At 40.1% G+C, this 27,510-nt stretch overlaps 1 protein-coding gene across 4 annotated transcripts in view; it reads right to left on the bottom strand.

Moving 5' to 3' along the window:
- Positions 1 to 27,510, bottom strand: part of il1rapl1a (interleukin 1 receptor accessory protein-like 1a) — a 165,483-nt gene that overhangs the window by 11,564 nt on the left and 126,409 nt on the right. For all 4 annotated transcript variants that reach the window (XM_040149368.1, XM_040149367.1, XM_040149369.1 and 1 more), the window contains one exon: positions 3,020 to 3,152. In XM_040149368.1, coding sequence (XP_040005302.1) covers positions 3,020 to 3,152 — 133 coding nt within the window. The remainder of the gene's footprint in view (positions 1 to 3,019; positions 3,153 to 27,510) is intronic.

The following is a 27,510-nucleotide window of genomic DNA, read 5'->3' on the forward strand; positions in this document are numbered from 1 at the left end:
TCAAACTATAGCTGCTGCAGGCACTTTTTTTTCAATATTCTCTCAGTACCTCATTTGCAAAAGCTCTGTGTTTGCTCATTTAGTGATCAATTTCCAAATTATTCATGCCTTTTATTAACTGACTTCAACGTGCACCTGCAAAACACCTACTGAACTGGGTCAAAAACATATTGATCACCTTTATTGTGCTGAGGCAGATTTTTTTTGCTAATTTATTAATCTCTGCATGCTATGCTAATGTCCAGTCGTCCAGGCTATGATAACAACAGTAACCCTGTACCGCTGGCACAAATAAGAATTTATGGCCTTGGGTTACCATAGAAATGAACTCCTCCAAATCAATAGGCTCCTGAGTTGGGTAAATAAGTGCCTGCAGAAACTGTGAACCCAATGTATGACTGCTCTTCTCTAAGCTCTAGTTTGACTGCTGATGCATTAGTAATAAAGCCAGAAATGTGTGGGTGCCTGTCTGAATAAGGTAACTCTTTCTCCTGTTCTTGCTCTCCATTTCTTCTTGTCTTTGCCGGATCTGTGTTTTCTGGGTGCCTTTATGGAAGTAAAACCAAGGCCGTGGCTGAACCTGAACAAGGCTGGGGTAGCAGCATCAGCAGCAGCGAGTGCATGATCAAATACATTATTGATCCGCTGCATGAAATATCGGTATGAATTATTGAAAAGGTAACCCCTTAGCCAGTGAGTGGGGGAATCCTGGAGTCAGGGAGTAATGGAGGGAGGGAGAGAGAAAGAAGGACAGGAGAGCAGCAGTGGTTGTTAAAATGAAATTTGTTTCTGTTGCCTGTTCATATCAGCGCACAAGCCAACTCACTATCACAGATGTGTCTTCTTTACTTTCCTCCTCAGTGACTTCTACTATATTTCTCTCTTTTCCACTTCTTTCCTGTCTGCATCTTTCTCTACCCCTCAATCTCTTCCCCTCCTACCCCTCCTCCTCAGCTCCCCGTGGACCATCTGCATGCTTCTATCGGTGGGTGCAGAAAGGGAGATAGCGACAGTGGCGGCGGTGTGAAAAATGGCGGTTGTTAACCATCTGACAGGGCTCTCTCCCCAGAGCTCCAGCCTCTCCAAACAGCCCTAATGGGAAACATGCACGTGGACCAAGGAATGGACTTGTTTAAATGTGTCAGCCCACTAAGAGGGAGAGACATGGAGATGAGCTTGTTTAAAATGTCTTAGAAACCCAAAAGTGAGGCTTGCTGGGCAAATTTTACAATGTTTCACTGAAATGAGACAGTAGGAGAGGGCAAGGTACAGAAATAGCATTCAGCACATTCATCTCTGGTGCAAAATGTTAGGAGAGGTATACATTTATGTGGACAGAAAGCAGGGCATGGACTTGAAATGTGCATCCTGTTCTGCAGCAGATAAACAGAAAGTTAAAAAAGCAAAGAAATACATTTCTAGAAAGAACATATTAGACAGAGAAAAACAACTTATGTGGCTCTAACAACTTATGTGGAGCCACAGACCCATTTTCTGGTACTGTCCAAAGTACACTGCAGTTGACATGAATTTTCCCTGGTTTCTTGTCAAATCTCCACACTTCCTCGTCCTTTCAAGAGAAAAAGAACTAATCGAAACCCTGCAGTACTTGGAGAAACAATGATCAGCTAAACTCACAAGAGAATTTATAAGGGAATGTCATACACCAAAGGGTGTTCTTCTCTATGAGAGGTCAAAGTTGTTTGGCAAGTAAATGTTTATATGTTTTAGATACATGTATGTTATTAATACCTACTTAAAATATTTGATACAATATTAACATTTCATAAGTTGAATGCAAAACATTTTGTTTTTCTTTATTTTTCTATTCAGTTTCTCTGTTTAGTAGCTTTTTATGCTTTGGCAACACATTTTAGATCAAAACGTCTTGCCAGTTGTCAGTGAAACTGAAAATCAGGAGAGAGCAAGAGAACTAGACCATCAGCCATGACAGTTTATAGAACATACAGTAGTTCATGACAGCCAACAACTTAAAGTACAGTACTGAGCTTTACATAACAACTGTATTGGCTAAGAGAGTCAAAACTGCTTGTGTCAGACAATCCATCTTGTCACACAATTCAAAACCTTTATTTTAAATTTATTTTCAGATTGTTCTCAGAGCTGTTTATGCAGCTGCACACAAGGACTGGTTTGAAAATTCCCTTCGTTGGAGTGTTAGAGAAACAAACCTTTTAATGCAAGAAACAAAAAAAAACCCCATCAGTTTCCTTTTTCAGAGTCTGCAGTACAGGTTTGCCGTTTTTTCGTTTTGTGACTTTTTTTTTTTTTTTGACAAAGTAGCTGTTAAATGCAATGAGGCTTGTGACAAATAATCAATATGGAAGTGTAGTACAATACAATACACTGGCACCAGTACTGTGATATGTAGTAATGATTCAGTAAGAAGCGATATTGAAGTAGCAGAACTCTGAGCTGTTTTGTTTTCTTGCTGTGCAGCCGTTTACCACTTTATGGCTGTTAGACCTTTAAATGTTGCTGATACAAAGAACTGGTCGATGTGCATCTGCTAAAAAGAGCTTGCATGCTTTTTTTGTGAAATGGAAAGCACTGCATAATGCAGTATATGCAAAATATTCCTTCCGCAGTTTAAATAGTATTTTGTCACTTCACAGTCATGTGTTCATATTCAGCTACACAGATATTGTGATGTATAATAGATGATTATCTTACTATGTATGTAATGTATGTATAGTTCTATTTCTTCACAATGTAGCATATTATGAGTCTTAAGAATTAAATGTATGATGATCTTAAACACGCTTCAAGTCTCTACATGATGTTCATACCATAGCAAAATAAATGGAAATCAGAGGCTGCTTGGAAGACAGTGAATAATTCCCTGGAAAATGGTTGGTTTAGTGTACACAATTTTGAGTTAATGGGCTAAAACAGGCAAAACCATTGGTATCGTCCGTTAATATTTTCCAGTGAATTTAATTCCTCATTACTGTCAAGTCCAATGAAATGATTTCAACTCCAGCAGTGTGTTTCTTACTTGATGTCGCTCTCCTGGACTCTCTCTTCATCCAGGTCCTCAATGAACTTCTCTCCCTTCATCCAGTAAATAAGCGGGCTGACGTCACCGCTGTAGCCAAAAAACGCCCGGCAAGTCAGGTTCAAACCGCTTCCTGCAAAGACAGAAGATGACGTGCTGTCAAGCTTAATTGTCTCGCTGGCTTTGTTAAGATATACAAGTGCCTTCAAAGTCAGCCAGTGACATCAACAGAAACACTTTGTGTTATTATCTTTGTGACAAGTGGTGACATGTGCTTTCACAATTCTTTGTAATTTGGTCATCATACACATATATGCTAATACACACACGTGCCAGCACTAACACATGTACGTACATACAGACACACACAGAGACTTGAACCAAATTATTGTCGAAAATAGTTGCATATGAGAAAATGTAAGTTGGACGCTTGTGCACCCACAACAAATCTTTGGGGATGTACAGCTGTGATTAAAGCAGACAGACTTTCCTTTCACATAGACTCAATGAGATCGTCTCTGGAAATGTTTGGATTTGTTCACGTCAACAGCAGACACATACAGAATACTGATCTGAGAGCAAGTAAATAGTAATGAACACAGGAGGGCACTCATGAGCTTCCTAAAACCCCCTCTCGAGACTGTGTCCATGAGAAAAAAGAGGGTAAAAAAAGTGAGAGGAGGCTGATAGTAACATTATTTTATTTAGAGCTGCTGCTAGGTATGAAGGAAGGTCAGGAGTCAACTATGGCAGTTTGATAAGAGTTGATACATGGAAGACGAAGTAATGGTCACTGAACGAACTGAGTCTTTGTTCTACGAAATGAAAGATTATTTCCTTGGTTCAATAGAGAGGGCAAGTGTCGAGAGAGAGTAAAAAGTGATACTTCATGTGATAATTGACGAAAAGTTTCCTCCACCTGCAATTCAATAGTGGTGATGGTATTACTGTGTTATTTGAGAGTGATTCAAAATCATTGAAGAGCTAGGGGTAAAACGTGAAAAATGTAAACCTACTGTTACATGTAGCCCTGGTGTGAGCTGATTATAGTTGGCATAAAGAGGCCTCTTTTAGCACTCATGCAAGACCGGCAGTGTCCATGAACTATGCATGTATTAAGCTGGTGAACATGAAGATAAAGCATTGTTGTCATATACTATGCACATGTTTGTTTTGCATTCCTCTGAAGTGGCATTCTCAAAGGCCTCGGGTGCAGCAATCACATGCTGCTGCCTCTCAGTGAACCACGCAGCAACATGTAAACAAAACACAGATCAGGGAGACTCATCGTGCAGCACATGCTGTGAACTGTACGGACACTCCTCTGGGGAGACCCAGCGCCGTGGCTGTCTACGAGGCATGTGATTTTGGGAAGCACTGGGAGAAATGCATGGAGGGGAGGGGGTGAAAGAGATGCTTGTCCCTTTCAGCAGGATTTATGGGCAGGAGTACAAGGTAAACTGCACTGGTATGGGGCATGTATTCGTTAATGCTGCTTAGCATGCTACAAAACCATGGACAGCTCCCCACAGTCTAGTGCAGGGAGTAGAAGGCCAACTATAGTACTTACAGCCTCAAAAATAAATATGTTTGCGTCAAATCCTTTCTGACACAGTCAAAAATAAATGCTTAAGTATTTATTACAAAACTGTTCTATTGGATTGCATTACATTTTACCAGGGTTTCTAATTTTTTTTGGCCACTCAGTGTAATGATCTTTGAATCCCACACGGTCAACAAGCCTGCACCTTTTTCTCACATTCCCTGACTGTGACCAGTGGCAGAAACATCTTCATACCAAACTGGCAAGGTTATTTTTGAAAGACTGCGTGTGTTTGAACTAAGGGCATGCATCCTCTGTGCTCCCCATGCCCATAACCCAGACACAGCTTCAAAAGATTTCAGTAGGTCAGTCTCAGCACAAGGAAAGTTTTATGGCATGCAGGGAAGGAGGCTGGGAGGACACCCAGGAATGAAATGATAGTAATGTCTGTGAGGAGCATGGGCTGACATTTCCAAAGTTCAACAGCCACTCTCAGCTTGGTATTTGTGCACAGCCGGGCTCTAAAAAGGCTACATGCTGCACCTACCAAACAGGAACCTTCTGTGTGTGTGATTACACACACACCCAAAGACACGTTTTTGGTGCAGGAGTACCCCACTGTACAGTAACAATTATTTGAGTAGCAAATGTGAAGAGGTACCCATACTGTGCAAATAACATACTGAACAACTGAGTATGTCTGTGTGTCAAGACAGATGCAACATCTCCCTTTTCCTCTTTTTAGAAAATCTCCCGTGCTGTTAGTTTATCCCACAGATCAATTGCAAACTAGGAATGTCATGCTGCCAGCAGTCACTGCCTGGAGAGGATGTTTCCACTGAGCTCTCTGGGAATCACAGGAAATTATTGAAGGCCTCATGCTGTCTCATTCTAATCCAAGTGCAGCACTCCCTAAATGCTCTCACTCACACCTTTGTTACTTCTTCCACTATTACAAGCACCAGTAGGTAGGGCCACATCTGCAACATCTTGGATGCACTATGAGAGCTGGACATTATATTCCAAGGTGTTAGCCATTCATTCTTATAAAAGTTGCTGCCCTAGCATATGCACCTTAAAACGTTTTTTTTTGTGTATTTGGCCCACGCTACACGAATGCTGATCCCATAGACTTTAAATTGAGAAGATGCCCACGTATAAACGTAGCTCTTCTCGGCTTTGACAAAGACTAGTAAGTGTTACTTTTTTACTTGGCGAAACAACACCAAAAGGTACGTTAGTAGCTGCTTTTGAGCTTTCTATCATATTACATAAAAAAATGAACCAATCTCAAAATGATTATTTCTTTAAATATAATATGTAGTTCAATTATCTATTCATAAAATAAAGACCATTGTGTGCTATTCCATATTTCCTGTCTACAGTTTTACAGACGTGTCTTTTACAATGGTGGCCTATGTGGAAAATGATTTTCTTGTTGCTGTGCCACGGCTGGCAGTGGTGATATATTGGCAGTAAGGCTTATTCTGCTACATTATATCCAGCTCTATTAATACATCCATGGCCACAAAATGTCCTGTGCCTACATTTAACGTACCTTCACCTCCTGCTAGAGCGATTCCCTTATTTCCAGAACATTCCAGTGTACAGCGGAAATAACACTTATGTTATTTGAAATAACATGTATTTTCTCCCGGAGTTACATATACAGTGTGTGATCAGAGCCACATTTTAAAGTGGCAGGCTGAAGAGCAAATTAATGATTGTGTTTCCAAGACTGTTGAAAAAGACGTACAAATATTAGCCAGGCACAGAGAGAAGACAGTTTTATATAAGGTTGGCATGACTCTGTCATAAGACTCTGAGCCAGGAAACTACTTTGATGTCAAGCCAGTTGAGGTTTGAACAGATGGTAGGAAAACTATTAACCAAGACTGGAACAATGAGGTGAATCATTTGCACACTATCAAGTTACAGAGGAGGAGGAGCACCTTTCAAAGTCCCTCTGTTCTCTCCTGCTGTCCAATCTCACAGCAGTGACATTATTATTATTATAAACTATTATTATTCTCAGAGTAGTCTGTAACACCTTGGTAACTCACGAGAATTGTGTGTGTGTGAGTGACAGAGAGGGAGACCACCTTGGGCTTCATTACAGAAGGAACACATACATGTCTAAAACCTGGGAAATTAAAAGCCCACTGGTCCATTTAAAAGGGGAGTACGGTGACTGCAGGTAAAAACGTCACAGGGGGCAGGGAGAGCCAAAAAGAAAGTTAAATTATGACCATTCAGAGACGCTTTTAATAAAACACCATGAGAAACGAGAAAAAAAAACTATGTAATGTTCCAGCAAAAGAAGTAGACCACACACACACACACACACACACACACACACACACACACACACACACACACACAGTCAGCTGCACATATTCCTCCATTACTGGATTCAGATCTGGTGACTGGGGGGGGGGGTAAAGTAAACTGAACTCACTCATGTTCATGAAACCAGTTTGAGACAACTTTTGCTTTATGACATGGTGCATTATCATGCTGGAAGTAGCCATTAGAAGATGGTAAATTGTTGGCATAATTCACATGATCAGCAACGATGCTCAAATAAACTGTGGCATTCAAAAATGATCGATTGGTATTAAGAGGCCCAAAGTGTGGCGAGAAAACAATCCCCACACCATTACACCAACACCACCAGCCTGGACTGTTGACACAAGGCAGGTTGGGTCCATGGTTTCAAGCTGTTGATGCTATATTCTGACCCTACCATCTACTGCCTCAGCAGAAATCCAGATTCATCAGACCAGGCCATCTTCTTCCAGTTTTCAACTGTCTAGTTTTGGTGAACCTGTGCACACTGCAGCCTCAGAGTTCTGTTCTTGGCTGACAGGAGCGGAACCCGACGTGTTCTTCTGTTGTTGTAGCCCATCCTCCTCAAGGTTGGACTTGATTTGCATTCTGAGAAGCTCTTCTGCTCACCACAGTTGTAAAGAGTGGTTGTCTGAGTTACTGTAGCCTTTGTATCAGCTCCAACCAGTCTGGCCATTCTCCTCTGACCTCTCTGATCAACACGGCGTTTCCATCCACAGAATTGTTGCTCACTGGATGTTTTTTGTGTTCAGCACCACTCTAAACTGTAGAGACTGCGTGAAAATCCCAGGAGATCAGCAGGTTCAGAAAAATACTCAAACCAGTATTTCTGAACCTGCACATCAAACCCCATGTTGTTTGATGTGAACATTAACTGAAGCTCCTAACCTGTAAGTGCATGATTTTATGCACTGGACTGCTGCCACGTGATTGGCCGATTGGATAATTGCATGAATAAGCAGGTGTGCAGGTGTCCCTTGCTGGGTGAATGTGCGTTTGCGTGCGTATACTGTATATATTCAATTCTTCTTTACTGCTTCCCCTGCTGCTTTTAATAAGTCCATTAGTCACAGATATGTTCCACGCGGCAGGTGGGACCTATACAAGTTCAAACTGCGGCAACTCCTAACACTTTCTGTCAACCGAAGCAGAGCTTTAAAAAAGTGAGGGCCAAGTGGAAACATAACTAACCTCACAAGTCGTTTTCACAGTTAAAACCATACCAGTTCCATTCAGCTAAGCATAAGCACAACATCAAAATGTCAGCCTGTTTAGTGATTAAAAAAACTGCAAATGCTCACACACATTACCTCCCTAGTTACTCCACCCAGCTAAGCAGTGTATGTAACAATTAACTATGTGGCTATTTTGAAGCTGTTAAACATTTGGAGTGAGAGAGATTTAAAAACAACACAGAGACAATGTTTTTGTTAGAAAGAGAAGTTTTGACAATGTGATACCATCTGGAAATACACATTTTAGGGAAGCAAATCACAATAACTTTCATTATCAATTAATCTGTGTATTATTTACTGTATTAATCACATCATCGCTTGGTCTAAAAACAGTGTAATAGGTTTTTTTCACTGGCATTCATTCATCATTGGCAGAATGTAAACAAAGAGGAATTTTAGTTGAAATTTATCTTAATTTTCTTGTGATATTATCCTTATTTTTTTTATCATTATAATCCTGCAGTAAAAATTGATACTGCAACAGCCCTACTAACAATAGAAAGCATAACATCAGCTCAACAAATGCTGACACAACATGCTTTTAATAAACTGTTAACAAAACAACCCTAAGCAAAATAAGTTGACAGGATGCCAGCAATATCGGTTTACTTCATTCCTTTACATTTGATGCCTCCTTCCTCTGTCTGTGGATTAATGTGCTACCTGCCTCTTGGCAAAAACTCAATTCAAGTCCATGACTGTCTCATGTTTTGATGTTCATAAATAAATGTGTCATTAAAAGACTTGGCAAAACTTGGTGTGAAAAATACCCCCCCGCTGACCGAATGTGTGCTTTGTACAACACAAGAGCATTATTAAGTGTTTTCATGAGTGTGTGCTTCTTTATACACTATGTGCACATCTTTCTGCATTGTTTCTGCCTTCACACATGCGTGGGTGTGGAACAAATCCATGTAATCTGAGTTATTGACATCCCACCCCCCGGCTGAGAGCTGGTTACGGCGCCTGATGGAAAGGAGCCTTAAGATCCACCCTCTCTTTTATTTTTGCTTGCTTTTGAAAGCTAACAAAAATAATAAGTCAATAGACACTTTGGGAAATATATGTATTTGATTTCTTGCTGAGAGTTAGCTGAGAATATTGATACCACCCTGGTATCTAATTTAATTGTGAAGGTACAGCATGTAGCTTGTTAGATTATCTTAGTTTAGCATAGTTTAGCGCAAATTCTGTTAACAGGGGGGAAACAGTTAGCCTGGCTCCGTCCAACCGTAGCAAACCACCCACCACACACCTCTAAAACTCACTAATTAACACGTTATATCTTGTTTGTTTGGGCACAGTGACTTCCTGGAGTCTTGTCATCACCTTTACAGTCAATGAGCCCACTGATCTTCTCATCTAACTCTTAGCAGGAAAGAAAATAGGCAAAATATTAAACCATTTCTTTAAAGAGCAACTAAAAGCAGCTGAAAATCTTGGTTTTGCTAAAATTCAGTGATTAAAATACTCACCTCGCTGCAGTGATGATTAAGTGTACTCCATGATGTGTCAGTACACTGTGACATCACTGTTGGCTCTGGTCACATGTGCACCTGACTTTTAACGATAAAGGGCCGTGAAACACAGATTTTCAGCCTGGTACTAAATTACTCTTTAAAGTGATGAGCTGTTCAGTTTTTGCCCGCCAGTACAGTTGTAGATACCCATTATAATACATTACATGCATTTGGCAGATGCTTATGTCTATAGTGACATACAGTAACCAAATGAATGTGGTTATTGAATTAACTTCCCTAGGTGTTTTCAACAAATGTATTTTCTATTAGAAAATAAAGAAAGCTGACAAATTACAGGAAAAACCTAAAAAATGAGTGGAGAAACAGGATGACAATGCCCCCATCCATGGGGCACAAAGGGTCACTGAATGGTTTGATGAGTGTGAAAATGATGTGAATCACACGTTATGGCCTTGGCAGTCACCAGATCTCAACCCATTTGAACACCTATGTGAGATTTTGGACCGATGTGTTAGACAGCGCTCTCTACCACCACCATCAAAACACCAAATAAGGGAATATCTTTTGGAAAAATGGCGCTCGTCCCTCCAGTAGAGTTCCAGAGACTTGTAGAATCTATGCCAAGGTGCATTGAAGCTGTTCTGGCGGCTCGTGGTGGCCCAACACCTTACTAAGACACTTCATGCTGGTTTTTTCTTTAATTTGCAGTAGAAGTATTTGGGATAATTAGGCTTCACAGAGCTGTTCACTCAGATTCAGACAGATGAATACTATCCAAGCAAGGAGAGAGGAGTACAAACCTTGCACAGAAAACACTCTGCAGATACTGACCAGATTCAGCATGAATGCACAGAACTACACAGTGAGATTGACAGATATGCAGACAAAAGGGCAGATGAATAAACAGACGAGCAGAAAAAACCCCCCAATAAAACCATGCGCATACAAACATGATTATAAATGAACAGACACACACATGCACGTCAATGTCATTTCTGTCTTTTCTGTCTTATCTCTTTCTCCTAGAATCCACTGAATAGGACCCTTGTCTTTCACATGTCACTGCTTGGAACAGAGTTGGTTTGTGCGTTTCTTTGTGTGTGACAGCCACCACCATGTTTTATTTGTAGAATAAGCTACAATCTGGTGTGCTTTTTGAATAAGTCATAGTCAGTGTGTTTGGGGTTTCTTAACGCGCTCTGGTCCTCAGCACAAGCCAGTGTTCTCTTAGTGCCCTATTTTCAAGGCAGGGGGCAAAGCCTGACACAAGAAGAGATAACACATGTTAGTGCTACCCTCACCCTGAAGTGATCTCTGCTCATTTGTTTGTTTGTTTTGCTCTGTGCAGGTGGGAGGCAAGGCATAATGAGTTGGGAATTCCATGTAAACCAAGCAAGTTGAGGTTTTGTTATTTCGGTAAAAGAAAGGGTCATCTTAAGGATCAATTCAGTTTTCATTTAATTGTCATCCGTTTTGGAATACTCTTCTTATTCTATTAATAAGCACACATGATAAGTGTGATGGAAATATACATCAATCAAAACTAAAAGGCTAATATGAATAATCTGACCGCTCAATACACCGCAACTATGGAAAACACATGCAAAGTGAGAAAACGCAACCAATTACAAAAAACCCCAGACAAATACAGAAACGTGTGAAAATAAACACTTTCATTACACATTTTCCAACAAGCAGACAAACAAGTACATAGGTTTAATGCAATTAGAATAAGAATACATGTATGAAAACATTTACTTTCAGTTTGACAAAATCTCCACAGTCCTCTATAGGGAGTGAGACAGACACAGTATGTGTGTTACATCGGCAGCTACTCTAACTAAACATCAAAACAGACTACCATTAAGTACAATGATAAACTACTCTGATGAAAAAAAAACAAAAAAAAAACACCAGGTTTCCTTAAAATAACCCCATCACCCCAGTTTAACTCAATAATCTCCCAGTTCTGCAAAGAATTAAAAGCAGATGTTTAGAGTCTGGTGATACATGAGATGTAAAACGTCTGCACAGTTGACAGTGAACTTAAAAAAACAGTCATCTATTAGCATCATATCACATCATCAGGACTGCTTGTTTCCACCAGTCCTCTCTCAGCGTATTCATGCAAAAACACGAGGTTACCAATGTCATACAGCAAAATAAAGATCCCGTCCAGGCACAATTCATTTTGTCCAGAAGGGATTTTCCACAAAAAATATTCACTAACAACAACAGCAATGGTTGCTGTAGGATACAATTACTGAGTAGGATACAACTACTGATTCTCTTTAAGTAGTTTCAAAAGTGTAATCCCTGGATTCACGCTGACTCCAAACTCACTCAAGTCTGGTCTAAGAGTACAGTATGTGCACTGGAGATTTCAAGATTTCACTTGTCCTTGTCTAATTTGATATATGGGCTAGGATGGCTGGCTTTCACACTGGCTGGGATACCACAAAAAACTGCTCATATGTGCACGTCTCAAACTCACAGTACAGCAGGCGAATGTGAAAACAGCTTTCTAGCGACAAACTCTCAGCATACTGTGCATCAGTCTGTACAGTGAAGTACATAGATTCAAAGGAAGAAACCATAAAAAACATCAATTTTTAGCTTTCTTTTTGGGAAATGTATAAATGAACAAATAAAATTAATTAATTCAGACAGTCTTTGGATGTTTACGGTCAACAGTTTGGTGAACTGTCATTTATTTGTCACAGTTATTGCAACCAAACTGAATTAACCAACATTACTACACCAATCACTTCAAAACACCATATCAATCATTAAAACGACACTAACAGAATTTTGTTTTGGCTTGAACTTGTTTTGTTGAACAAAAAAAAGTACGGCCTCAGTAAGTGTAATTTATGGTTGTTGTGTGGTCATTGTGCCCCAAAGTAAAACTGTGCCTGCTTATTTTGTGAAAACATGGGGGCTTGACTTTTACTGTGCCAACAAATATAAAATTCATCTTAAAAAAGGAATATCATCTTCTTATGATAGCATAGTTGTGTTGCAATATGTTTGCAGCTTGCCAGTCTGTACATGTTGGTAATAGTATTTTTCCACTGTAAGTACTGAGTCACTTTGCTTGCAATTGGGAGAGCCTTTTTTTCCCCCCACAGGTGATTTAATGCATTGGCTTGTCTGGGCTGAAGCCCAGGGCCCCCAGCATTGTAGCGGTCCTCTGAATTTCAATAATAATAATAATAATAATGATGATAATTTTTTAGGGGGGTATTATGTCATAAATACTGTGTATTGACTGATTGGCCAGTTTGTTGCTAAAAGCAATATTTGTTGACTCTGATGGGACAGTTTGGCAAAAAGGCTCAAAACACAACACTACCTGACAACTCTGCGTGGGCTGGCAATAGTGTTAGAGAGTGGCATTAGGGGACAGCAAGCAGATCTTCTTATCACAAAATGCCAGTTGTGAATAAGACCAAATACTGGCACTACTAGGACCGGGTATTGACTCGTCGCACAAGGAAACCGGAGATACCGCAGGAGATGACAACTGAGGGTGGTTCTGGTATAAGTACAAGACCAAAGGATCCATACACTGTGCCCAGTCTATGGGGATGCCACTGTCCGTGCTGGGCCTGGGGCCTTGTCAAAACAGAAATGCTGACCTGTCCACTTCAGAGCCACAGGGTGACCTTGGTGGTAGTGTTTGCAGTGATTCAGAAATGTATTGCTGATAGTGTTTGCCGTTGTGCTGAAATTTTGTAGTGTGACGTCACATTGTTGGAGAGAGATGTTCGTGTTATGTAAAAGATGTAGTATAGATGTAGTGTAGATGAAGTATATATTGAATGAATGCATGTACAGTAGTTTGTTGTGGGGAGACTTGACTTTGCAGTAACAGTCTGTGCAGTCCGGATTCGGTTGGTTGCGGTGGAAGTGTACGAAGTTGTGGACAACAGGCTTAGTCAAGCCCAGGGGCCTGTGACAGGATTAAATCGCCCCTGGTCACAAACACTTTGCGCTGGTGTTTGCACGTAAGCCAAAACATCAAAATCATATAATTTCCACTTCTTTTGTCACATTCACTTGATACTACATATTAATGTCTGCCAGTTTGCATCCACTTAGGCGTGGTTGAGGCCTTTTTGCGAAACCAAGGTGGTGCTCAAATGATCCGATTATGCTGGCAGCAACATATTGAGACAGAACTTTGGGTGAAAACTTTACATTCTTTAAATGTCATCATATGATGAATCAAGAGAAGCACAATAAAGCAGCTTTGTTTCTAGGTTGACATTACCCAATGAGGTTTTAATGGGGTTATAAACCTAGGAATGGGAGAACTTTCTAATTCAATATAAGGCCATATAACCCTTCATCTGAAGGGAAAAATGACCAAAAATGTAGTTATTGTACAAGGCTTTCAAGCAAAACAGTGATATTTTCCATCCTAGCTTTTGACAGACTTTAATTTCAGAGTTTGGGTATTTTAGGCATTTAATTAAAATAGCCAAGCAGAAACTGCCTGTGTGCATAGAATAGAGAGAGAGAGATAGAGAGAGGGACAGATAGTCAGAGACAGAGAAAGTGTTTGTGAGGATTTCCTGTGGATATCGCTGCAGGAGAATCAGATACAAGTCCTGTCAGTCATGATTCTTCCCCCACAAGATGTGAAACAAGCACGAAAAAGTGCACATGGTACTGTGTAATCCTTTTTCTGCACATGTAAAGGATGAGATAGCAAACAAGTCAAGCAATAAAATAGTAACTTGGGGCTTTTTACAACAAAGTTACGATATAGCTCAAACTGTCTTTAGACTGACTGGTGCTTTGTGGTATATTTGAGATTGCTTTCAATAAATTACTCTTATGTCTGCATTTGTATCTCTTTGTTTTTGTGTGTAGCAAATGGATTTGTTACATTGAGCATTCCTTATGATGCAATTATAAAGAATGCTCTGCCATCTGCCTTACCAAGACCTGGCTTGATCAACCCACCCCTGATGCGACTGTAACACCCCCAGGCTTGACTACCCAGCAAGCTGACAGATCAGTTAAACTGTCTTTGAAATCTAAAGGCGGAGGCATATGTTTTATAATTAATGAACGCTGCTGCACCATCTCCACCATAGTACAACAGTCCTGCTCCGCAGACCTTGACTTCCTAACCATTATGCGCAAACCCCTTTACCCCCCAAGGGAATTTGCATCCATTGCTCTAACTGGTGTTTACATCCCACCGCAAGCTAAGGCTAACACTGCCACCAGGGAACTAGCACACCACATATCCACAGTCAAAAGAACACATCTAGACTCCACAATAATTGTATTGGGCTCTCCGAGGAACTCCCTAACTACTGTATATGCACCAGGTGACATGCCCCACAAGAGACGATAAAATCCTGGATCACTGCTATACAACATTAATATCAGCTTACCGTGCCTTCCTCAAAGCCCCGCTGGGAAAGTCTGACCACGCTATGCTTGCTTTGTCCCGATATTTAAACAAAAGCTAAAAACTGTTAAACCAAAGCCGAACACTGTAAGAATATGGTCTACAGATGCCATTGAAACTCTAAGAGGCTGCTTTGAATGCACTGTCTGGAACATTTTCAGAGACACGTAGCAGCCTCTGCGAGTACATAAGCATGGTGACGTCATACATCCGGTTTTGTGTGGACCAATGCATCCCTACCAAAACCGTGATGTTGTACGGCAATAGCAAACCCCGGTTCTCAAAGAACTAGCGACAATATTCAGGAATAAGAATTGGAGACAGGGGGAAATATAAGTCTACCAAATATGAATTGCGCTCTGCATTCAGGAAAGCCAAGTCTGAATACACAAAAAGACTGGAACAACATCTCACTACCAATAACCTCAGGGCAGTCTGGAAAAGCCCAAAGGAGATGACAAATTACAGGGGCCTGCTTCACCAACAGATGAGGACCCTAGTCTCCCATACATGCTCAGTGAGTTATATGCATGCTTTAAGGATGTACACACCCCAGCACTCATCCTCCCTCTCCCTTCTTCCCTCAACCCTCCCCTTTCCATCAAGGAGGCTGAGGGGAGGAGGCTTTTCAAAAAACAAAATAAAAAGAAAGCAGCAGGGCCAGATTAGCTCTCCCCTGCTGTGCCTAGCCACTGTGCAGATCAACTGGCTGCAGTGTTCACTGACATTTTCAACAGCTCCCTATGACAATGTGCAGTCCCACTGTGTTTTAAAAAATCTACCATCATCCCGGTCCCTAAGTCAGCCCGAACAACATGCCTCAATGACGTCAGGCCAGTTCAAAATGGCCCAGCAAAGACTGCAGTTAAAATGCAAGAAAGAAAAAAAAAAAAAAAAAAAAAAACATTCCTCCTCTTCTATAAAGCTATAATAGAGAGAGCACCCTCACATCATCTCTCATTGTCTGGTATGGAGGCTCAGACAGCAACACCAAAACGAAACTGGAACGGATTGTCGTTAAAGCCTCCAACATAATTGGTTGTGACCTTCCCCCAGTCACTCACTGTATTTTTCCCCAGATTTGCAGTTTCGCAAACTAGTTAAAAAAAACCACCCTCCCTCTTCTCACCACTCACCACCACCTCTCACCCTCCACCCCTCTGGAACCTCTCACAGGTCCATATTAACAAAAAACCCTCAAAAAAAAAAAAGCTACTTAGTATAGTGAACACTTAACTTACCTTTTTAGTCCCATTTACCACCCAGTGGCAGTGAAGATAATCCCTAATGCATTTTGCATATGATAATACATATATTTTCTGATTCTCTCTTCTGTGAACTAGATGCAGCCTCAGTTTCACCCTACAGACATAGAGTAGCACACTTTCACAATATACACAGGCTCGAGTCAAGGGCAAGAGAGAAATAGAGATGAGTAGAGAGGAGGCAGAAATTGATTTAAAAAAATTGAGCTTTGAGAAAAGATGGTGAATGACAGGTAGTCAACATCAACAACATCCCCTAGAGATCCCTTGAAATTCTCATTCCAATCCACAATGCTAAAAATATCAGATCCTGCTTCTTATTGTATTGTGGTTGTATCAGGAATGGGATGTCGAGCTCAGAAAAGTCCAAATGTGTCATTCCCTTTCTTTAGCCGCCTTCAGGTTGCCATGACAACACCTAATGTGCTGGGTAGGAGCAGCTCTGCAGGCTCAGTCAGGACAAAAAAATACAGTAAAGACAGGTACCATTGGGGAGCAGCAATCAAAGTCAGCTCTAATTTAGAGGAGAGCCAATAGTTTGCCTTTTTTTAAATCAAGCAGTTTTTAAAACATTTTAGAACCACTATACTACTGTAATAGCTCTACTGTAGAATGATGATGTGGCTTTTTGTTCATGGCATAGGAGGGAATGGATGTGAAACAATGACTATAGGCTGAACTTTTTACTCTGCATTGCGGAAAAGTGCAGGTCGCTGTGAGGTGGGGGAATTGGAGGGAAAAGGTGGGGTGAGAAATATTGTAAAAATGAGGATTGGAGGATTTGGGCAGAGTATGTGGAGGAATGAGTAAGGGCAATGAGAACATGAAAGAGTTGGGGCCCACCCCTCCACCACCTCTGCCTCGCTTCTATTCTAATATTGTCCCCTCTCCAGAGACAAGCCCATAATTACCATTACAAGCCTGAGAGCTTTTAACAGAGGAGAATCCTGCTTCTTTTCATCTCTGTCACTCCTTCTCCCCATTTGTTCTGTGGCCCCAGATGATCCGTAAGGGAAATGTAAGCCTTTAATTACCGGTAAAAATTATGGCCTTTGTGAACAGGTAGTTGGTGCCCTCGCTCTCATCTCCCCTTTCGTTTGCTAATCGTACCTTTTTGATGACATAATAGGTGCTCTGTCCGAGGCAGTGGAAGACAGAGTCCCATTATACCGTGAAAGGCATTGTGGGGAATTCATATGATGATGTGATGATGACCTAAATAAATGCTCCTTTATTTTCTAGCAATTTCATACTGACTGGGGGATCAATGCAGAAACAAGTGCCGGTATCCCATACTCTTCCTCACCAATAGGCCTTGTCCATATCCCATGAAATTATGATACTGTTCAGCATGGGAAAAGAAATAAAACTCCTTAATACACACCAGCTCGCCCGTATTGTAAACTCTTACCTTTTCTAACCTCGCTGCACTCTGGCATACTTTCAGACACATGGAAACTACTGTCTCTTGTTTTCTAACAAACATTCTTTGTTGCTCATGTTTTATCATCGCTGCAGGCTCCACATCCCCCCTTTCTTTTATACTTCCTTCATTCAAACGCAAGACAGTTTGGGGACCACTTTTCTCACTGATGTTGGTTCATGTGAAATCTCCTTTTATGGCCAAGATGAGACCAAACAGAATGTAATTTTCCTTTGATGACACAGGGTGTCCTTGCTTCTAAAAAACTGCTTTCCAAGCGGCTTGAGAAAGCCGGGGAACTTTGCCCTCTGAGATTTGGCATTGATCAAGAAAATTTTTTTGAAAATGAAAATTAATGGTAATACAAGTGGTTGTGAAAATAACAACGTTAAAGAAAAGAAAGGAAAGAGGTGGAGAGAAAAAGAATAGTAAGAACAGTGCAGCTTAGAAGCAGGTGTAGACATGCAGATCATGAGAGAGGGGGAGCTATAATTGGCTCCTGTCCAGGGGGCTGGAGGCCAATTAAAATGTTTGATTCGAACACTTGACGAGGAACATCACTTTAACGGATGACCCAAGAGAGGAGTGGCTGCAGGCACTGACCCACTGACCAGAATACCAACTGAGCCCAGACTAACTCAATCAAAATCAGAGCTCAGTAACCAAGACCCAGACTCCCACTATTAACCCAAGTATCACAGTGACCTTTATCAGACCCCGCTCACACATTTGCGTTAATCTACTTCTGTCAAGAGAAAGGCTCTCTATTCCCTCACTGCACCATATTTCCAAACTGAAATGAGGAACAGTGCTGCCTGTGAGGAAGGTAGGTTAGAATTTTTGAAAGATATTTTAAATTGACTAAACAAAGCATATGATGATCACGATGAACTTGTGATTTCTAAATATCTCTTACGCTAAATACCACTTGCAGTTTTAGTAATACCACCACATTATGAGTATAATCATTAAAAATAAGACACATCAGAAAGCAACAGTCACGCAGTAGGGTGACATAAGGTCGGTTTCCATCCACCTGTGTTCATGTACATTTTCAATTTTGCGCATAAAAACACCTGAGTGGAAGTTGGTTGTTGGTGTATTGATAAAAGTAAAATGCAACAAAGTGCAATCCGAACACACTCAGACAATAAATCATGACATACATGACAAACGTGACTCAATGTACTCTAATGCTTCCACTCCACTAAAGAGACAAAAAATAGCTGCAGACAAAAACATTAGATCTGTCTGGAGTGATAAAGAGACGGTAATGTTCTCCAAGTTAATACATGAAACAAACAAAAATATTTCCACCATGTTTTCTAAATAGTTTTTCAGCTTTTTTACATTTCACTGACGCTTTTTTAATTGCGTCATCAATTTGCACTGTCTTCTTCTGCAATGGTTTAATTACACCTGACTGGAAAATTAGTGCCACCAGCTGTTTATCAAAATAACCCAACAGCAAATGCTACTTGTACTGTTTAGCAAAAACCCTTGAGTTGCTAGTAATCTCAACTGTGATTGGTTCTAGAGACAAAAACATACCACAGCCTCAGCAGTCAGGATTTAGATCATGCCGTGGCACAACAACAGCATTATGTGTACTAAATGATATTTTTAATACCCTGGACAGTCATTAACAGTGTGCTGCACCTTTATTAGACCTATCTAAAGCATTTGGTTCTGTTGATCATAATATTTTACTAGAAAACCCTAACCCTTATCCTTGTTAGGACTAGACGAGCAGTCCTTTAAATGGTTTGATGACTATCTATACTATTACATTTACTCTAGGTTTTCCACAAGGCTCTATTCTTGGTCCTCTTGTATTCATCATACAACAACAATATTACAACAGTATTCTCTCTGCCACTCCAAATTGTAGTGTTCATTCTTATGCGGATAGTGCTATTTAATAAGCCACAGGCTCTTTTCTTAATCTGGCCATTTCAAATCCATCAAGGAGGGGTTTGTTTTTGTTAAATTTCATATATCTTTTATCAAACATAAACTTGTTTTAAGTTCTGACAAATGAGAATTGATGCTATTCTCAAGGAGACTTAAGCGTGTACAGCTTTCTTTCCCCATCCATATTCTTCAAGGTTTTGAAATTTTAATTGCGGAGTGTTGGGAATCTGACTGGACAACAGACCCACTTTCAAGACCCCACGTGGAACACCTGACAAGCAAACTGAAGGTCAAAATTGTTTTTTGTTTTTTTTAACGGAAACTAATTTTGCGTCTCTTTTGCAAGTCAGAAGACCATTGTGTAATCTTCTGTTAAGTCTATGGTCATATAATATATATGCATGCCTCTCCCTCCACCTTAAACATCATGACTGTGTATCACAGTGCACTGCGCTTTGTCACAGGTGATAAATTCTTCACTCACCATTACTTCTTATATGAAAAGGTGGGATGGTCCTCCTTAACCGACAGAAGCAAGGAACTGTATTGTATGTTATTTATCTATAAGGCTCTACTGCAAAAACTGCCTGGTACTTACAATGTCAGGTCACAGGATGTTTTAACATTGGCTGTACCACATGTTCAACCTGAGCTTGGGAGAACTAATGTCAGGTACTATGCTCCCTACAAACGGAATAAGCTGCAGAAAACTGAAATCTCTACTTTCATTTGATTCTGAAAGACTCACGTATTCCCAATTCCACTCGTAACTGCTGTTCTTAATGTAAAAATGTAGTAACTTTTGTTTGTGAATTTTCTGTTTGTCCTGCATATATTTATTCTTTTACACAGATATCTTTTGGAAAAAAGATCCCCATCAATAAGACCACCTGTTTAAACAAAGGCTTAAATAAATAAATAATATTTGCATAACAGTAGTGGACGGAAACAAGCATTAAATTGCTTTCTTTTGCTGATTTTCTCCAAATTCAGTTAGAATTTGCACTACATTTGGATGGAAATGTAGTTTGCTTGTGAGAGATAAATGGCTAACTGGATGGACAATCTGGTCCGGCAAAGTAAATGACTGGCCTCTGCTACTTCTTTACAACTACTAAGGTGTTAATGAGACAGGAAGGGCACCTAAACAACACCTGCTGCGGTAAACAGAACACAAATACAAAGACTAGCAATACAAAACAACATGAAGTACTTTACATAAGACTTTGAGACTAAAATAACAGAATACAGGACATGAAAAGAATAAATGACAGACAAGAGGAAAACAAACAACCCAAGTCTTTTTTAAAAGCAATGAGAAACAAGTACATTTTATCTCAGATGTAACAGTGAGCGTACGTAAGCGTAACAGTTATTTTCCGTTGAACATTCTGTTGCTAGTGGCAAACACTACAGGTACAGTTCTACAAAAGTTTAACTGAGCCCTTTCTCTGCAAGTACTCAGTTTATTGAAGCTGTTTTGTTAATGTTGTGTCCGTAATTTGAGACGTTAGATTTGTTTTTCTGCAATCAGTTTAGGCTAATTGTGCTACTAATAGAGCTTTGAAAAGGAAAGAGACAGGAATATTTTTTCAACACTCCGAATTTACATTTCAAATTTTTACCTTTAATGATATCCTCAATGTTCCCCAAAACGGAAACACAGGACAATGTAACGATTCTATAGGATTTCTAAAAGCAAAGGGCTTTATATATCTCAGCTTCGTTTCTGAGAGATCATGCTTTTTCCTGTTAGCTTTGCATAGCAGACAGCTCTAAATACTACGATGCCCATGAACCTAAGCTGCTGTTGCTGTGGAAATGAAGCCAGTCAGAGACAAAAGTCAAAGGTGAAGTATAATCCAAACCGTTTGTTCTTGCAATGGGAGGGGGGGCACTGTGGCATACAGTAGTTGCTACGTTAAAAGGCATCGTCTTTAGCTTCCGCTCATTGTTACCAGGGCATATAACAGAACTCTAAGCTCAGTGAGATGTTTGTTATCAAAATGCACATTAAGAGTTGTGATTATGTAACTTTTCTGCTTAAATTTTTGTACACACAGGCTTGCAACTTTCACTTTTTGTCAAATGTACCAGATGTTTTCTACCACAGTTGCTCGTCTACTGATGATTCAAGTAGCCGAGTTTCATGCCCATCCAAGCCTTGCCTCGCAAGTGATTCTATTGCCAGTTTTTTCGCATTGTCTATACAAAAAACAAAACAAAACAAAAAAACAACAACAAAAAAGCCCACCAGGGGTGTTGGAAATAACTCCTCCTTTTAGGAATTTTACCCTTTTTACTTTTGTGAAAAAGAAAAAAAAAAAAGATATGTTTACTATACGTATAAGTTAACTAGAATTAATGACTATGTCTTACTTCCTATGGGGACTTGATATTGTTCATTCACTGGTGAAAACTGCTTCCAGTAAAAACTTCAAAGGCCAGCTCCTGCCTTCAATCTCCACTGGAGGTGTGTTTGGCTCATTGCAGAGCTGTGCACCTACATGCATAGTGAGGGCAGAAGAAATGATGTTGTAACACAAGATGTGAGATGTATTCGTTGTCCTTAGCCCGATAGTGATTAATAAATGAGAAGAGAGCAACTACAGAAGATGGTGGTGGCAGTGGGAGGCTTAGGTGCAATATGAAGCAACATGTTGCTGAAAGATCATTAATGCATATTCAGTCAACAACGATCCCCTCACTAAAGCAAAAAAACTGTAAGACTGAAATGATTAACAATCTCATTTACTCACCATGTCATAACTGAGGGTTGTGTAATGATGGCACTCATGGAAACATGAAGATACATCAAACTAATTTGCAGTTTAAAAGCAATAAGCTAAAGCAATACCTAAATGAAATAATTTTATGCACAAATTGTGATTTTTTTTTTTGCACACCCTCTAGAGCTTTATACATACCCCTGGCTTACACTCATACCCTGTCTTCTGCATAGCAGATCTAAGGAATTAATTTATATTTCTCTTTTATCTCTTTTCTCCACGCAAGAGATCACATTTCTTCACTTCCTGAAGAGACAGACCCTCTGCTTCTTTATCCTCCAGATATGTTGCCCCTCCACTTTGTAGCTTACCTTTTTCTGGGTGTTCATATAGCTATTTCCTCCAACCAAAGCTTTGGCTTATTTTCTGAACATCAACCAAACCCCCCTTGTCCTATTTTTTTCTCCATTACTCGCCTCCTCCTTGTGTTCTCTGCAAAGCGACAGCCCCACCCACCCCGCTCAGCCCTCCTCTCCTTTCTATAACACAAAGGTTTGCCCACCTCTCTTAACCTCCCGCTCCTCAGCGTCTTATCGCACCTCTACCATTCTCCACCCTGTCCTCCCTCTAACCCTCTGGTTTTGTGACCAGACAGACACATGGGCCTTGCTCATTTTGCCCTTTTTCTGTTTTTCTCACACTTCGCTCTCTTTCGCTCTCCCTCCTTCTCATCTCTATCTCTCCCCTGTTTCAATTCTTGATTCTTGTTCCCCTCCATCACATCACCATCACATCGCTCCTTGCCCAATTGTCACGTAAACCCCCCTTCCAAATCCACCAAGAGCATGTCTTGTAAATTCGGGGCTTTTGAGTGGGAGTGCAGATTGAGCTCCAGCCGCAGGAGGCCAATGTGTTGATAAATCTAAATCAAGGCTGACAAATGACTTGTGTTGAGTGGGCTGGAGACACTGGGACAGGGGCACCGGGGGAAAACAGAAATGTTTACACACTAACACAGGCTGATGATGTCCCCTGGTACTTGCCAAGCGTTGGGATAATTTCACTCTGGCAAAATACCTGTGGGAACTGTGCAGAGCTGCTTCTAAGGATGACTTTCAGCCAATCAGTAGCAACGAGGGAGCATGCTAGGATGTTAATTATTGCAATGATTTCCTGTGAAAAGCAGGCTGTGTTTGATTTGTGTGTGTATTTGCATGTGCGTGTGCGTGTCTACCTATAGAATACTATATATGCTACATCATGCCAGAGGGAGAGTTCAGCTTCAGTTGGTGCCTTGTCTCCAAAAGAGATCAAATAAGCTGCACTGCACAAATCCTTACAATGATGACTCACCACCCATTTTTCTACAGTTTTTGTCCCTTTGACCATAACCTTAGGTTCTACTACCCTCTTACAGTAATGATATGACATGATCACTGGCAAAAATGTAATGGAACATCCTCTTGATGGTCCAAACTATGCAAGGACCCTATTCTGAAGACATCAAAACACATCACATCATATCCTATTTTCACTTTTCTCCTTTTTGTCCCTGAGGATCATTACTTTAAAAGAATACAATTAGGATCTGGTTACTATAGTAACAGAAAAGTTCATTTTGCCGTCACAGCCTATCCACCAACAGAGAGAAAAGGGCTTCTAATTATCACCAGAAAATGAAGATTGGGTGTATGTATGCACTCATTCATAGAGGCATTCAAATAGACAATGCGTTCCAATGTAAGTTAAGTCAACTGGTTAAGCCAAAAAAATATTGTGTGTTCATATTGTTGATATACACGCTCCTAACAACTGTGAATTATACACTGCGTAAAATCTGTAGTGAAATACATGGTGCGTGATATAAAAATAGACAAAGATTTACTTTCGTGCTAGGCAGCTTGATATCATGTCCTGTATTCCCAATTTTAATCAGTGGCTTTAAGCCAGACATCTTTTCATTACAGATTAAAGACCAGCCCTGTATAGTTTAGCTAAGTGAATATATATTGACATTACACATCACATTTCACAGTTGGCTTGCACCAGCCATCCTTCACATCTTCTACAAACTCTGTTTAAAAAGCCTAGTTCCCATCAGCATTTACAGTCATGAATGATAATTATTTGTATTGCTACAGTGTCTAATGGTTCCTTACCTTGAGAGTAATCAACACAGTGTTTAGCAGTGACTTGGGTGTTACACGTTATTAGCTTTATTTCAACACTGATTTGTAGACCGTAGATAGACAAGCCATATATGGTTATTCAGACTAAGCTGGGCTACTCAGAAATGCCATCGTTTGGCATGTCAGTAGCAATATATATTTCTGGACATTTTAAATGAAATAAAAGGTTTACACGATATTAAAATTGTTTGGGTGTTTTGCCTGTATGGCCACATGTTTTCAACACACCACAAATATCTGTACTTGAATTAATAGAGGAGAGCATGACATTTACAGGGATATACAAACAATGTTGATCGGACATTCTTTGACTTAGTTTGACTTTTCAAAGTAATGCTGCATTAGCTACTGTCAGTTTCTGTTTGCCCTGCAACAATGGATGTACAGATTTCCTGGATTAGTTTTGCTACTAAAAAAAAAAAAAAAAAACTAAACTGATGATTATGAAGTCAAATCCATAGTCATAAAGCATGTTTTATCATTTATCCTCATTGGACACTGGAGATAGAGAAAAGAGCAAGTTTAACTGATTCCAGTATTATGTGTGTGACATATGTGTGCTCCCATTGAACTGTTTTGACTCTGAGAAGACAGGATGCAATATTTGATTACAACAATGTCAGTCAATTTCAAAGTGTAGCATCACAGCAACCAACTATTATATTCTATTTTTATTTTGAAATCCTACAAATGCACAATATAAGTTCATCTTCAAAGAGAACACACAGTACTGAAAACAAAAAGTCAGACATTCACTTATCACAGTAAGCAGTCTTTAAATGATAAATAAGGACCATTCCACCTCTAAACTCAACAATAGCCTAGATTTATCTACGGTCCGTTGGGCTCAGAGAAGGAGTGAGTGATTATTCTCTGAGAGAAAACAGAAGCTGTGCCTTGGTCTGTAATTGATTCCATAAAGAGACAGGTATTACCAGTGAGGCAGCGTGGTAATTCATTGCAGAGACAAGTGGCCCTGAGATACACTCAAATATATACACAGCCAGCAATCATGGGTATGTGTGTTTGCTTATGTGTGTGTGTGTGTGTGTGTGTGTGTGTGTGTGTGTTTCTGAAACTGTGCATGCATATACAATAAAGGCTCAGGTCACATTTGAAGAATTATTTCCTCAATACATTTATCTTCAAGTGAGGCAGGTTCAGTTAGGGGCTCCCAAACAAATAAAAAAACGGTCAAGCTTGGTGTGAATGTTGCTGCGGTCTTGAATCTCATATCATCTTTGGATTCCTTAAAAAAGGTGCTATTTACATGTGTGTGTGCATGTGCATTAGTGGGCTGGGTGGGCTGGGAAAAAATTACCTGAATTACCAGAAAAACTCATAGAAACTCTCTTCAAATCTCAGCTACTAACTGCTTGTTAAATTCCCCATCAAGCTTTGTACTGTTCTTGCCTACCTCTGTTCATCCAAGGTAAACTCATTCTAATAGCACTTTCTCATAATAACTGACTCATGTCAAGACTATTAAATGTTAAATGTAACAATTTGTTATGTATCTGTAAGTGAAGATCTCCGCCAAACTCCAGATGAGCAAACAGCTGAGATTACAATGAAGCATGACTCTTAACAATGATCTGAGTAGTTTGAGAGGGGAAAGACAGGTTCTGCTACTGTCATATTTCAGATTTAAGGCACTGTTAAGGTGTTGTTTACCCCAGTGGATGCTGTTGTGAAGCTGTTTTTAGCTAAGACACATTTATGGATTTTATCAAAGCAGCTAGATAGTTACATGTACAACCAACAGGAATGATGGCCAAAAACCCCGGGTGTAAAATATGTAATTTTCCCTTAATAGCTTTGAGTGGGCCAGTGGTTCAGCGTTTCCATTATTTCCAACAAACCATCTGCCACTAGCTCACACCCACCACAAATGTAAATCTGAGTGAAAGATTCAAGGCAGAGGCCCACTAAAAAGCTGTTTGCAAAACTTTGTAATTACTAAACTGTTGTTGCTATCAAATCTTCTATCACACAAATTATAACTGGAGGTTTTCTAGTCTTAGAAACCTGGGACCCTATCAAATATCAAAGGGTGTACCATAATTGAAAATAGAAATGGGTGAAAAGTGCCATGAAACATCTTGGTTGGATAAAATGGCTTGAGGCTCTTCTGGTGTGAAGTGATTCTTTGACTAAAACCAAAGAGGCTAAAACCTCTTTGGTCCTCAAACCTGTGGCAAGGTCATCCACATTTAAATGCTGGCGTCCATAAAAAGAAAAAAATAAATCCATGAAACTTAAATAAAGTTCCTCTGAAGTTCCACATCAGCCATCCAGTGTCACTGTGGTGCAGAAAATTTCACAGATACCGCTCTCGTTCAGTGCAGGAGTTAAGATGCAAATGAATCCATAGTGCGCAGCTCCAAACACGGGCTGATAGGAAAGGTAATCTTGAAAAGCATGCAAGAAAACGGACATAACACAAACACACAAATCTGACACATTGTGAAAGCCGACTTTCCCACATTATTAAAATGTTTTGCTTCTATCACTCACTCTGTATCCCAATCTTATTTTCCTTCCTCTTCCCCCTCCTATCAACTGCAAGCATTTAGTCTGTGTGGAATCTTGCTGCAGTACTCTCTCAGAATGCTAATATGCTGGGCTGATGTGGGTCAGGACTTAATCCTGTAGAAGTGATTATCGCTGCACGACTGAAACTTCTCCTGTAGGATATCATTAGCATTCTGTACTTTTCCACTGCACTGCAATATTATTCCCGCCACATCATTCCAGAGAAACTGGAACAATCCAAATGAAATCTCTACGTTGTAGCGCCCAAGTGTGAAATATTTTTTCCCTTTGTGTATTCATTGGCACATTGTGTATGTGTTTTACTATGTCTGTGTGTTTATGAGGGCATGAATGGTATATACAGCATGCATGTGCGCACACACACACACACACACAC

Source organism: Xiphias gladius, chromosome 16 (genome assembly GCF_016859285.1).
Source record: "Xiphias gladius isolate SHS-SW01 ecotype Sanya breed wild chromosome 16, ASM1685928v1, whole genome shotgun sequence".
NCBI classification, from domain to species: Eukaryota; Metazoa; Chordata; class Actinopteri; order Istiophoriformes; family Xiphiidae; genus Xiphias; species Xiphias gladius.